This window comes from Salarias fasciatus, chromosome 13 (assembly GCF_902148845.1).
Source record: "Salarias fasciatus chromosome 13, fSalaFa1.1, whole genome shotgun sequence".
Classification (NCBI taxonomy): domain Eukaryota; kingdom Metazoa; phylum Chordata; class Actinopteri; order Blenniiformes; family Blenniidae; genus Salarias; species Salarias fasciatus.
The window spans coordinates 11754373-11768735 of record NC_043757.1 but is presented as its reverse complement, the minus strand read 5'-3'; the positions used below and the strand labels follow the sequence as shown (position 1 = coordinate 11768735).

The 14363-nt window shown below is 43.1% G+C and overlaps 1 protein-coding gene across 2 annotated transcripts in view; it reads right to left on the bottom strand.

The window, feature by feature from the left end:
• Positions 1–14363, bottom strand: part of LOC115399827 (signal-induced proliferation-associated 1-like protein 2) — an 86765-nt gene that overhangs the window by 22636 nt on the left and 49766 nt on the right. For both annotated transcript variants that reach the window (XM_030107407.1, XM_030107409.1), the window contains exons 9-11: positions 9759–10033; positions 3599–3853; positions 1023–1169 (exon numbers count right to left, since the gene is read on the bottom strand). In XM_030107407.1, the coding sequence (XP_029963267.1) occupies positions 1023–1169; positions 3599–3853; positions 9759–10033 (677 nt within the window). The remainder of the gene's footprint in view (positions 1–1022; positions 1170–3598; positions 3854–9758; positions 10034–14363) is intronic.

The window sequence follows — 14363 nt, the reverse complement described above, 5'->3', positions numbered from 1 at the left end:
ATCTTTAACAAAGACTAACTGGAGATCAGGTGGCGTGTCTGCCGAGCTGCGGCGAGGCAGCTCCGACGGGGTTCGGCGCTCCTTCAAGACTTCAGTGCACTTTTGAGGCTTCTGACAGAAAAGCAGGAGTGGGAAGCTTAAGCCTCTTGTCACGGTCTGTAACCACTTACAGACAGGACGTCGGGTTTCTGAGGGACTGTGCTCATGTGCGAGACGCAGCCGACACATGTTGCTGCTACACTGTGTGCAGACAACCGAAAATACAATGAAGACCATCATCGTACAATGGGCTGTCGAGATTAAAAAAAAAAAAAAAAAAAGAAGGGGGGGGGGGGAAATAAAAATTGAAATCTGTGTCATCAGCCACATCAGATCATTTTTTTAAAAGATAATGCTCTTTGAGTAGTGGTCTTCCTCTGAAATTGCAGCGTGGATTTTCCAGAACGGCGCCTTGTTGCCATTCAAATTCATGATGATAACTCCTGTTTACCGCATCCTTTTATAAATCTGCTGGACATAAATATAAAGATGTGTAACAAAAACATGGAACAGCCATAAACTGTAAGTGCCCATTTATGCTCGAGGAAGCTTTATGTTCTTCTGAAAAGATTCAGGAGATCAAAGCTCTGTGATGAATGAATGAAAACTAAAGATAAAAAAATTGTATATATAAAATGAAATGCATCGTTCACTCAGTATCTTCCACTGTTTTATGCTGTGGATGTGGTGTTAGACCTTGGAAGGCATGATTTCATTATTTTTGTTAGTTCACTTCCCGCACAAAAAAAAAAAAAAAAAAAAACGCTGGAGCAAAAGTGCGCTGATGATTTGGTCATTTCATGTGGAAAAATTGCTGTCATTTTATGAAATTGCAACTTCTCAGAAACAGCGCCGGAACTGATTTCTGCTGCCTTCATTACTGTAAAACCACATAATCCCGGAGAAAATACTTAGAGGCATTTGTTATAAAAAAAAAAAAAAAAAAAAAAAAAAAGAAAAGTCCCAGCGCTGTGGTCACGTACCCGTCATATCCAGGCTGCTGGGACCAGGTGCCGCTGCCGCAGGGCCCGGGATCGCTGGAGGACGACTGGTTACTGGGAGAGCTGCGGTAGTGCTGGTCCCCCTTGTTACATGAGCTGACCTGGGGATTCTCCATATCCTGCATCGTCCTGCAGAAACGAAACGCCGACGTTTACAGCGCTGCCGGGCGCGATGCCATAAATGAACCCAGCCATTACAGACATGGTTGATATTTCTGATCCTGAAACTGTTTTTGCACATGTGGCCTTTAAATAAACTCCATAGATTTACCTAATTTGACCATCGTCTTAGCTCAGACTATCCAAAATCTCCTCACTGCTCTGACTTTAAGTCTTGAGAAGCGATATTTCTTTGCTTACTTTTGTCTGGCCAGGAAAAACTGGTGTACGATGGTCTGAAGTGAAAAATAAACACTTTCTGCGAGTGACGTACGCTGCCCAGAGGCTTTCCCTTTGTCCAGCACACCAGAGTAGGTTAAATGACCGGTAGGAAATAAGACTGCAATAACACAGGCAGCATGGCTTTTACATTAAGTCTCTGGCCAATTCTGCTTGGATAACTCATATTTTCACATATCTGCTTCCATATTTGTTTACCTAATGAATTCGGATTGAATCTACGTTGATTTCCCAGCTGACAAAAGTATATATTTTTTAACGTTCAATTCTAAATTAGATGAGTCACATGCAAAAAACTGTGCAAAGATGTGTGCAAATAGAAGACAAATCAAATTTAAATAATCCTGTAGAGGGTGGCAGTTGAAAAATTAAACCGTGAACCTTCACCGAGGAGGCGAGAAATTTCTCCGCATCAACAGTTTGTGTCTGTCACCGGCTTTTCTTGCCTCGATCTCCGAGGGAAACTAAACTGTCAGTAACTCAATCGTACCACACATCATCAAACGCGCCGGCCACGTCCCTACATTTCCTCCTTTGGCTGAAGAGGAAGTCTCCTCAGCAGAGTCCAGGCGCTCTAATGTGAAACAGCAGCAGATGCTTTTTTCTTCTTCTCCCTTTTTTCTTCACTTGACATATAAAGTTCTGAGGGCAATACTGAAAGCAATTTTTCTCTGTGGGCTCCAAGTATGCGTTGTAGGTGGAGAGATTAAGGGGTCCGTCCCGTTCGGCTGCATGGAAAGTATCACATTTACGACTGGAAATGTGGATTCAGCTCCACGTGTGGATGAGATGGCGCCTTAGGTGCTTTATGTGCCCTGTAGACCCTCATATTAAAAATAAATAAATAAATAACAGCAAGATGAAGCATTTTCACGACAACACCCGTCAGGTCTCCAGTTAATTTGAATTTATAGAGGGTATTTGAAGATATCATTAATACTCCTGCAATCTACAGAGATTTAAGTGCCATTTTTTTCCGGTTGCGTTCATGGTTCGGGTTGTTTACTCTCACACTGTTTAAGTGTCACAGCAAATTCAATGTGTGGAAATAAATGATCTAATTGCCTTATTTTTGTAAATTAGTCGAGCTACTCAAACAAATGACCAAATAATTTATGCTGATTTATTCCTGTAGGATGTGTGAGTGTATAATACTCTCCTTCTGTCTCCCTCTCTGCCTCTTAAATCTATGATTCCTTCATCCCCGTCCTCCTCCCTCGCTCCCTCTGGGGTGCTACATATCGTGGTCCAGGAAGCGCTCTCTCTTTGTTTCAGCAGTAATTGGATGAGATGAGCCGAGCTGTGTCGGTGTCCCTATCACCTCCTCCTCGGCAAAGCCCGGGAAGAGGAGGCTGGGGGGGGGGGGGGGGGGGGGGGGGCATTTGGAGGAAGACAGAAAGGAGGGTTCCCACTGCCAGGGACTCTGATTAGGCAGCGAGGGCGGCCATTATCCCAGTGTAGTCTGAACAGGCGACGCCACAGGGGGGTGGTAGTTGGTGGTGGTGGTGGGGGGGGGTGGGGTCGGTGTGACACACTGCAAAGGTTATCATGACTGTAGGGGTTTCATTAGAATGAACAAATCACTGCTTTACATGGCTCAATGGAGATGTCCAAAAGAGACACGGCGCGGGACAGGAACAAAGTCTGAGTGTGGCCTTATCATCTGAGGGGAGATGAAAGCCAACCCGTGAATTCATTTCACTAAAACGCTCCATTTATATGTATGTAAATATCTGAACACAAAAACAGCTCTCAGACTGTTACTGTGCCTCTTTTTTGCTAAATGACAAAGGCAGAGAGTTCAAAGGTTTCATTACAAAGGGTTGGATCTTTTCAGTGTTTGGATTTTTTGATTGAAAATCTCACACCAGGCACTGAGAATAAATAAAATGAAATAATAATAATCGGAATAACCTTCAAAAATCTTGAAAACGTTCCTTTATAAGAAAAAAGACAAGTGTTGAACTACGTTTTGTACTGACAGCAGTGATCTAGTTTAAGCTTTAAATGAGATTTTCCAGTGGTCAGAGCATCACATTGATCTGCTCTTTAATAAAGCCGTGCTAATACATCGCTGCCTTTTCACCTCGATTGGCGCTGGGCAGTCTGGTCCGTTTTAATCAGGAAACAGGAAGAGTGGAAAAGGTGAGAAGGCTTACCTGGACCCATCTGGCAGCTTCCTATCAAAGGAGGTGCTTCTGGGAATAGCTGCCTGGTGCTGCTGGAGGATCTGCTGACACTGCAGGCGGTCCGGGCCCTGAGTGGGCGAGCCCCGGGACAGGGGGGTGCCGGCAGCTGTGGGGACTCGATGCCATGTGGTGTTTCTCCTGAAGGGAGTCTTGTATTCACAGGGTGTGCCCTCGCTGTCCACCTTGTACTCCACCATTGGGATGCGGTAGAGCTCAGAGCAGCCCCTGATAGAGACAATGCGGAAGGAAATAAAGGGTAAATAATTATGTTTATTAGAAGATTATCATCTGAATACTGCATGGGAACAGTTCTTAAAACCAGATCTGATCTGCCATTATGTGTCCAGAAGTGTTTTTCAGTATCCCTAATTACAACATACAACACAGTCGATTAATCTTGGACTCATTCTCTTTTTATGGGATAATTACATATCATACTTCACCAGAACATAAAGACTAATTTATGAAAAAAATAAGAGGGAGAAGTTTAATTGCTCGAATTAAAATCTTTACTTCCCCTGATTACTCTATTGCCTTAGAAATCCACACTGCAGTTGTTAGTCATGTAAAAGTCTGTTCCTTCTTTTGTTTCTAGAGCTGCTAAAATGACAACTTAACAACAATTTGGTTTTGTTATTCCGCAAGATGCTGACTCTTGTGACCTTTGGTGGAATGAGAGACAGGCGAAGCGTTCACATTTTGAGTTGTCATGACAACACCAAAACACACAAATGGAGTCGGGGATACTCGGCCCGAGGCAGACGTCCAGATATAGTGTTCCCATCCGCATGTACGCACTGGCAATAAGCACACACAGGGACACACACATTGGCACGTGCACAGTGAGGGCTTATCAGCACAGCGGAGATACTCTGGAATAGTGGAAAACACTTTAAGGATTTTAATCCAGACGAAAATCTCAACTGGCCTCTGAACCAGATATGAGTTTTCCCCAAGCCACGCCACACAGGAGGCTTTTTATCCCCCATCTACATCCCATTACTGCTAACAACACAGAAGATGCTCTGGTGGACAGGGGCCGTGCTGTCATTTCATGTAACATTAATCTTTAGGGCCGGGCACAGGCCTGGTGTGTACATTTCAAAGGCTGGGGGGGAGGGGCTTTCTATTGGTTGGTGGGTCAGGGTTAAACAGCCAGTGCGCTCTGCTGGCTCTACACAAGCATCTCAGCCGTGACCTTAATGATTACACTGCCCTCCCCCTCCCAAGTCCATTTTTCCGGGATCCGCTGGTGAGTGGAGGGCTGCGTATATTTTGCTGTGGTCATACATGTATACACACAGCGGGGCTTGCGGAGGCTGTGCTGGCTGATTGTAAAAGCTGCGGTTGAAGAGGGCAAGTAATCCCTCTCTCAGAGACCCTTTCATCGAACTGGGCCATGGGTGACTGGGTTGTTTACAGCTGGCCTCCCACTGAAGCCGTGGGTGTCATAAGATGTAACTAGAAGATCACTCTTTGATTCCTCCTGCTCCTCCTTCAGCACGCCGCTCACATCTGGTCAATGTCACCACAAAGCTGGCCTCATTCATGAACAAGGACTACATCCTCCACATCTTAAGGCCTCCATTATTTAATAATAACACCAGTTACTGCAAGGATGTTGCATGCATCACTGGTTACCGTCACGTGGGACAGCGAGAGCAATGAGTGAGATTACAGCATCAGAGGACTGGAGGTGTCTGTACGTGAAAGAGAAATTCTACCCCGTTGGGTGTCGATGCAGCACAAGTACAAGAGCTAAGAGGCCAGCAGGGTAAAACACAGACGCAGCATCTCACTACATTCATTATGAAGTCTCAGGTCCGTCAATCACTTTTTGTTCAGGATACGAACAAGGGTGTTAAACCCTTCAGGCTGCTGGTCAATTGTCTTTAAATAGGCCTGCCAAACCACTCATTACCTTGATTAACTGCGTGTGTGTGTGTGTGTGTGTGTGTGTGTGTGTGTGTGTGTGTGTGTGTGTGTGTGTGTGTGTGTGGTCATGCTAGGTTGCCACACATCATTACTCACTGCATGGGCTAAGCCTAGTTAACAGCTTGTCAACAACAAAGGTCTGAGCCATCTCTTGCTGTGCTTTTGGACCAAATGCTGAAGAAGTGACAGGGTGAATATCTCTTATGATATCAATATTCTCTTTTGCATGGGAGAGGACTGGGAAACCCCAGCATCAAGACCTGATTTATGTGGAATGTGCTTTTTGTTTGTGATTGGGGGGGGACTCAGACTCACTGTATATAAATCCTGAAAAAAAAGCAGGAAACGAGTGTTTGGGCAACAGTTAAACCTGAGCTGCAGGCGAGTGGTGAAGGAGAGGCTGTCAGACAAACCCAGACAGCCATGAGGAGACAAAGAAGTCTGAGCTTGGTGAGAAGAAATACTGTCTGTTTCCTCTTGATTCCACCAAGAACTGCTTCCAGCTGAAAGCGAGAGGCTATAAATTATACTGCAATAGTCTATGTAAGCTTAAAGACAAACCACTACAACTGAACTGCTGACCAAAAAAGGCAGTAATGGTTTATTTATGGGAGGAAATGATTTTACAACAAAAATGCCACAACTTGAAGAGCCATCACTTTTACAACCAACTTGTACCCACAGTTTATATATATATTTCTTTTTTAAAAAGTGAGTTTTTAGAGTTGAGCAAAGTTAGCTGGCTATTGGAGGCGAACAATCAGTTCCTTTAGCCATCAGTTCTTAAAGAGTCACAATAGATCAGTGTGACAACAGGACCTAAGACCCCAGTCAGAGAGCTGTCACTCCAATGACAGGCCCAGCCAGTGAGGGACATGCTAATCCATTCCCACAGTCAGAGTCCATGTCACAGCCAAGAGTCACAAAGGTTGTGACCTCCACCAGCTCATTGCAGGCCATTGTCAAAGGGTTCATTAAAGGAGGTGGACTGAAAAGTGAATGGAGGTGCAAAAAAAAAAAGAGCTTCCAATCACTTCTTTGCAAATGCATCTAAAGAAAAGAGAAAAAAACGGCTTCGGTGAAGAATCAGTGAGGATTAAGCGGGCCAATTTGTGATGTACGTTCTCCAGGTTTCTGTTTGGAGCTGTTCTCTTTTGGATGGTGTTGGCATGGGAAGTGAGAAATCCGGCTTTACTGCGGCCCAGATGAAAATCCCCAATGACAAGTCTGATGACACTTCAAAAGAAAGGTCACAAGTGGCCATCTGAATGTCATAGGCAATAATCTTTATCAGCAGGGCTCCGGTGAAGGTTGCACCTACTTAATATTCAGGTTTCATACACTTCCAAACATCAAGTGTCTGTGATCCAAACATAAAATGAATATGGAAAAAAAAAAGCATGAAAGTCATTTAATCCACAAAAAAACTCCCTTTTCTAGTTTTGTTTCTATGTCTTGCACCAATCATCCATATTTGTCCATGCTGCACTGATCCTTATGTTTATTCTTGCATCTCTGATGACTACATACCAAAACATGCAATCACTGCCATGTTCTGTACATCACATTCCTGTTTCAAAGAGCTAATCTTTTTCATCTTTTTCTCATTAGTTGGATCCGAGGCTAACATGTTGAACTTGTTTAAAGCTTTTAGGAGTGATGATGGAAAAGCCTCTGGTATTGTACCAAGTTAAAACCACATCCTGTCCCCAGTGTAAATAAATACAGTTCTAGGTATGGCTAATATCAGAGCTGCATCTCCTGTGGCTTCAGATCGAGCACAACAAAAGTGTTTTGGGGCACAAACAGATCGAGGAGGTTCATTACAAGACTGTTTTCCACAGAAGTATAAATGTTCTTTCTTTTAGTTGACATAATCGTAGCAGCAAGATGACAACACTAGTTCTGAGTGAATGTGGGGGAATCGCAAAATTAGGAAGGCCAAACAATATCATGTCAGTTTAAAGGGAGAACAAAATAAGCACACGCCTCCCCGTCCCTGCATGTGCTTATATAAATATTTTTCCCTGTCATGGGGCAGTGCGGAGCCGGGGGTACATTGTCTGCAGGTCATGAGACTCTTGTCCATTGTTACTAGACTCACCCCCATCTCTCTGGTCACAGGGGACTGACTGGGGCCTTCAAGGCCCCCGCTGAATTCCTTTCCTTTGACATAACAGTGGAGAAAGTGGAGTGTGTATTGTTGACTGCAACACTTCACTGACTCGTAGACGAGGCGGCGAAAAGAGTTGAAGGCACTTGAGATTCTTCACCTGACCCCTCACCTCTTGATTTGTTGGAGCCTTGGGAGGGAAATTCACAGGACCCCGGACGAAGGCTTTTAATTCTCATGAGACCATCATGGGAAAGGGTACTTTGGTGAACTGGAGATATCACCCTTAAAGACTAAGTTGTTTGGTATTCTTCAGTAAAACCTACTAATCCGAAACATGCATCTGTAACTAAATTAAATATATGGGTCAAACTATGCATCCTGCATCATACTACTCATTATGAACATATAACAAATCATAATGCCCACTTAATGCAGACTGTTTGGGACAATGGTGTCTAACATGTATTTCCTGTTACATTTCCAGGCTTTCCAGAGTCACTTCAGACACATCATGGCTGTCAGTCAATACAAGTCAGAGATCTTACACCAGCGTAGACATGATGTCAAAAGACTCATCTGCCAAATCCTCTGTCCTGTAACCACCCCTCCAGGGAGCTGGACACAAGTTTGTCCACACCGAATCGGTTTGAGGAGGTGTTTGTTTTGCCAACTTTCTGCTTCTCTGAACTGTGATTATGATCGTATCATCATATATCATCGCCGATTCTGGTAAGAGGATTAGGAGTCGGTTCTGCCAGACAGGCTGCTGTGTTGGATTCACAGATGAGGCATGTTAGCCGACCATCTGGGGGAGCAAATATGTTACTCCTCTGCTGCCAGACCAAAACACAAAGTTGAAGCACAGTAAAACACAAGCCCATGAAGCAGTGTTTGGATGTGAGATTAAACAGCTGTGCTTATGTGCGCTGTGGCTTCACTCAGAAGATCTAGTCATGGTGCAATTGGTATAACTTATAATTAAAAAAAAGCATATTATGAGGAAATCTAATGTACAAATCACTTCACCCTCAGGAATTTATAATTTACTGATGAATGGACACAAACACACATATTCAAACGTGACTGATTACTCTTTATCATCCGTTAACTCTTTGTAGAAATTTGTCATTAAAACCTAATGGAGGATATTTTCGATGATTTAAATGAGGACTAATAAGCTGCGACTTCAAAAACAGAAAACGCACCTTCTTCAGGTATGTTTCTGTGCAGACTGTCAAGCCGGTTGTTTTGTGGCTACTGTAATTGCGATAAAGCGGAAACAACAATTGGCGGTACACAAATCTGTCAGCCTGAAGCTGAGGCAAAACAAAGATGTTGCCATGTCAATGAGTGTGAAGGGAAGACAGATATGATTTCACAGGACTGCCCATCTCTCGCAGACAAAACAAGCAGATGTGCTTTGAGAACCAGCATTTAACACAGACCTTCATCTCCACCCTTCACAAAAGACCGTTTGAAATGTGCTGCTCTCCATTTATTACGGGAGCAATGGGCTCTCCCTATGGGTGTGTGTCCTTAAAAAAAAAGGGCAAACACTCCCATTGTAATTATTAAACACAACGATGTACAAGGCTGGAAAAAAAGCAATCTGAAAATGTGAGCTGTCAAACAATGGCAGCGCGAGCGGAGCTATTAATCAAAGGGCTCCTCTCATTATCATTAGTGAGAAACGCTGACTGTCCGTGTCTGTGACTCTGCAGCCCTGCCGGAGCTTTCACTCACAACAAAGAGAGGCTCCTCTCCAGAGAAATCAGTGGAGAACAACATAAACCCTGTTGGAACACAAACGGTATGTAAGCATTTCTTCATGCTAATCATGTCAAACATGAGAGGAAATGTCAAGTTAATTTAGCCCAGCTGCAATGGAAAATTGTCAAAACAAAACTTCTCTTTGGTTAAGACTTTTGGCTTTTTTTTTTTTTTTTTTTTCTAAAGGCACACGCTTCAGCTGTACTAACCACCACACAAGACATCTTTTTCTATACTCAGTTGTTTTGATTTTTGAGTGTTGTTGGAAAAGTTTTCAGTGAAAGTAAGAAAGCAGCGGCGAGTCTTTACCTCCGGGGTGTGCCGTCTTCATGAGGTTGGATGATGACGACCTTGACAGTGACGGATGTGCGCAGCAGGTCGATCATCTGTTCGTGTGTGAGAGTGGCCACGGCCACCTTGCAGATCTCCACCAGCCGGCTGCCCTGCCTCAGCCCCGCTTTCCACGCGAAGCCGAAGGGCTCCACGTCGGCCACGATGCCCTCGAAGTTGACGTGGAAGCCGAGCTGGCCGAGGCTGTTCCGACGTAAAGTCATCTCTGATGTCTCGCAGCCTCTGGTGGTGATCTGGAAGCGGAATCGAATTGAAGTCGCTCATTAACAGCGAAAAAGAAGGAGATCAGCTGTGTTCTGACGACACTGATCAAAAGACAGAGAAGCTAAATTCCAAAAAGCACACATGGAAGAGATGAGCCCCTAACATTTCTTAATAAGCCTACAGATACTCCAAGCACACACAAGGAGAATATCATCACAGCATCAGACGCTGAGAAATAAATCCTGTCCTTAGGCAGCAGAGCTCAAGCATGTTTGTTTGGTTAATTCAAAAAAGAAACCTTTCAAAACTGAAACTAATAAGAGGATACATCACAGAGCTAAATGAGTAAGAGCTGCCCACATGTGCAAAAACACACACTGCACTCAAGTACAAACCTGTCTCTGTGGGCACAAACAACGGTAGCTCTGTGGTTACTGCATGAGGAACTAATTGAGCCATGAGAAATCGACGTCTTTAGAGAGCCGAGTTTATTAGCTGGAGGTAATCACTTTGGATCCTGGCATTTGTACACAAATATGTAATTTGCATAAGTCGGCAGCTAATAAATACGTTTATTTCAATCCAGCATGAAAAATGTGCTTGAGCTCATTGTTTTTCAATGCTTCTGCTGAGCAGGAAGACAGACAGAGACGTGACTCCTCACCTGTGGATTCTTGACGGACAGTTTCTACCCGTCAAGTTGTGCGTTTGAGTCAAACTTGTGGCTGTTTTTTTTTTTTTTTTTTTTGTCTACTCTTGGATCATGCGCTCGCATACAAATGAAGCTGCTCACTTGGCTCAGTTGTGGCCTGGCATAAACCTTTACTTTAATGCAACTGGGGTTCAAGTGAAGTTCAAGTGACCATTTTGCTTGGGCAGCAGTATTCCAGTAAAAGATGCACGGCTGCCCGATTAAGCAGAGTAGAAAAAAATGCAACTACGGCCAATATGCGTGCATGTCGATGACCTAAAGTGACCAAGCTCATGCAGTTTCTACTCAAAACAGTGGGACTGCATGATTTCCCCAGTTCCTTATGCCAACAAGTGGAATAACGCTCAAACTGCATCCAATGAACTTTAATCACACATCAGATTAGTCTTGGTTCAGTTGTGGGTGACCACCTCCATTTGCTTCGGAGCGGCAGCTGGCTGCAGCGACACATTAACACAGACCACGGACTGTCAACACTCCACCGGATTCTCACACCAGTAGAAATCCTATCTCACTCTGCGAGAGGGGAACCCGAGACAGCGTTGATGCACCACCATGTAATAACAGAGTGGCTTTAATAAGAGGCAAATGTTATTGTTCTGGGGAAGTACTGCTCCGGTTATTACCTCTACCTCATTCTGCAATAAAATAAAGACTCAAATTCTATTCGGGTTTCAAGGGGAAACTTTGCAGAGACAATAACAGAACAATCATTCTGCATAAAACATCAAGGGCAAAAGCAATTGGAAATCTTGTGTCCAAATGTTCTCAAGGGTAAAGTCTGAAGGTAAATGGCCTGTGTGTGAGGAAGACTTTGGTAATGGTGTTTGGGACCATGAATCAAACTGCCCTTAGTCAGAAATCCATTAGGCCTAAATAATAGCTTTCTAAATACTTTCATACAGAGTACAACCAAAGTATTAATGTGCACAATTTCCCCTTCAAATGGATAAAATCCACAGTGACAAAATCTACCATGACCTCATAGGCAGGATCTGTTTGTTGTAAAGTTATTCAGATTAAAAAAAAAAAAGCTTGAGAGTTGGAGTGCGTTCGTCCTGCTGGCTAAAGTGTTTCTCCTCAGAACCAAACAATATAGGCTCAAATAATCTGGTGACATGCAACTCCATCACAGCTCAGAGGAAATCAACATTATCAGGCTCAGAACTGCAGTGGAGCAGTGTCGCTGGTGTTGTTTCGACAGTCAGACATCGCTTTGCCGCTGATGGCACCGTCTGTGCCACCATGTTTCACACACATGGAAAAGCCTGGTTTTTCCTCAGGACTTCTGCCCTGTGACTTTTTTTTTTTTTTTTTCCATATCATATCCGCCAAGACTACCTCCTGAGAACAGTAGTGGGGCCATCTTCCTCACATCCAAAATATTCCAATAAAATTAGGAACCTTCAAAAAAAACAAACAAAAAAAAAGTGACGAGAACTGCAGAAGGTGTCTTATTTTGGTTTTCTTCAATGTGTAAATTAAATCTAGACCACCTCTGGGTTCCTGGAAGGGCAACCACTGAAGCAGATAGAGTGAACTTGTGTTTAATGGGCAGGCGTAGCCTTTGAGAGACTTTAATGACTGCAGCGACTCATAAAACCTTGTACAAGGATGGGGAGCTAACTTTGTTTTTATTTTTTTTAATGTCTGTTAAATTCAATAGTTCCTCTTCCATCAGCATCCCATCAACCCTAACCGTAATAGAACACACAGACTGACAAATCCATATAGTGATTGCTTATGTTAACAGCTTGGATGGTGAAAGCAAAAGTATAGGAAACTTTTCAAACACATTTTCTCATTACTTCCACTTCCTTTCCCTCTTCTGTTGCTCATCTGTACACAGTCAGTTCTTTTTATTTGCAGCTCTTCAGCACATGAAGAGATCCAACACAATACAGAACGGAGGCGTTTGTTCCTGCTTTGTTCAGTGAACAAAACAAAAAGCATATATGGCACCTGGACGGGGAGGACTTGTCTCATAAGAGCCAGACGTGTGGCTCAGCGGCGCCCTGGGGAGCAGGACATTCGTTATCGCGAAGCTTTTAGCTCTCACACTGGGCTCCTTGGTGTGTTACAGTCTTCATTCTGCTCGCTCTGGTTGGCATCGCATCACAAGTCCCTCAGCCTGTAAATCCTCCCAGTGAAACGTGATTCGACTCAACCTCTGGGACATTTAGGAAAACACACACACCTTTGGGAGAAAGTATGCATGGCTAGCTCAAACCCACACGAACCCGCTGCTGCTGCTGTCAGTGCGGATAAAGCAGGAATGATATATTTTGAATACTTATTCTGAGCTTTGCATGTGAAGTTCTCCTTTCAAATCCCGTGGATAAGTGGACAGTAAATGTGAGGACAGATTAGCATAGCGAATGAGCAAGTGATGTCCTTTGCCTAATCACAAATGCTAATATATCCTGCTCTGTCCTTTCTCATGATGAGTTGAGACGACGCTAAATGACATCTGTGTCCTTTAAAGATTAATTATGGTAAATACGTCATCGGGTTCTGGGGATTTTGAGGTGGCTGGGATTTGTGGACTATCTCTGCTGAAATTTATTAGCTGTTCTGAGCTTCCGAGTGCAACTAAAAAGGTGATAATGAAAATATCTACGCCTGCTGTAATCCAGAGTAGACAGACGTTCTTGTTTAGTAGGAAATGAACTGCATCTTTTTCAGGACTGTTGATGAGGCAGCCAAACAAATCCAAGTTTAAAGCTTTTTTTTTTTTCTTCATTTTTCATTCCTTTTATTCACTCCATGTTATCAAATATAACAGTGTGTTGTTTTTCAGCTGCAGTGCTTTGCCCTGAAGCCGCTGCACCTCTTCTACAGTTCCTCATGTTGTCAAAAGGATCAAGCCAAAGTCCAGAGTTTACTGGGTTTTTCTGGGTTTTGTTTCATTTTAAGATCGAGCTCTTTAAGACTCCTGACTCTCGAGTAATGTGACGTGTCTCATGAATGGATTCGAGCTCATGCATGTCTTCAGTCTGTTGTTGATTTTAACACAGCACACTAAGTGTATCTAATCTCAGAAGCCGTTTGGCACACATTCTGATCATTCCAGTTTCATATGATTGACAGACGGCTGTTTACTTTACTCTGAACACATTTCATTAAAGTTATACATTTTATGTTGTCGGAATATATATGTAAGTATAAGTGTCTTTATATGTATTCATTTTAAATGACTGGTGTCCAAAAATCCCAAAACAAATTCCTAGTATACTGAACATACCTGACAATAAATGTCTTTGACTGTGATTCTTTCATTTTCATTGAGGTTTTAATGTCCAATAACTTTTAAAAACAAATTTTTATCTGGCAACTGAATTGAACATGCTAAAACAGAGAAAAAAAAAAAACCATTGTGTAATATAATAAAAAGCAATCGGCTTAAAAAATGAATTGAGATGACAAAATCTGGACAAAAAAGGCAGAATGAAATAAAAACTAATACAAAACCCCAAAACGATAATAACCTTGGCCCAGATGAGGTCAGACTTGGCTCAGGCCTGGATTTCATGATTCAACCTCAAAGTTATTCAAAGTTAACACAGGACTGCCTGATTAGAGGCTCCATTTACAAAGCATGAAAGTTGTGTTGTGAAAAAAGACCAGCGCTATGTAGAACAAAAAAG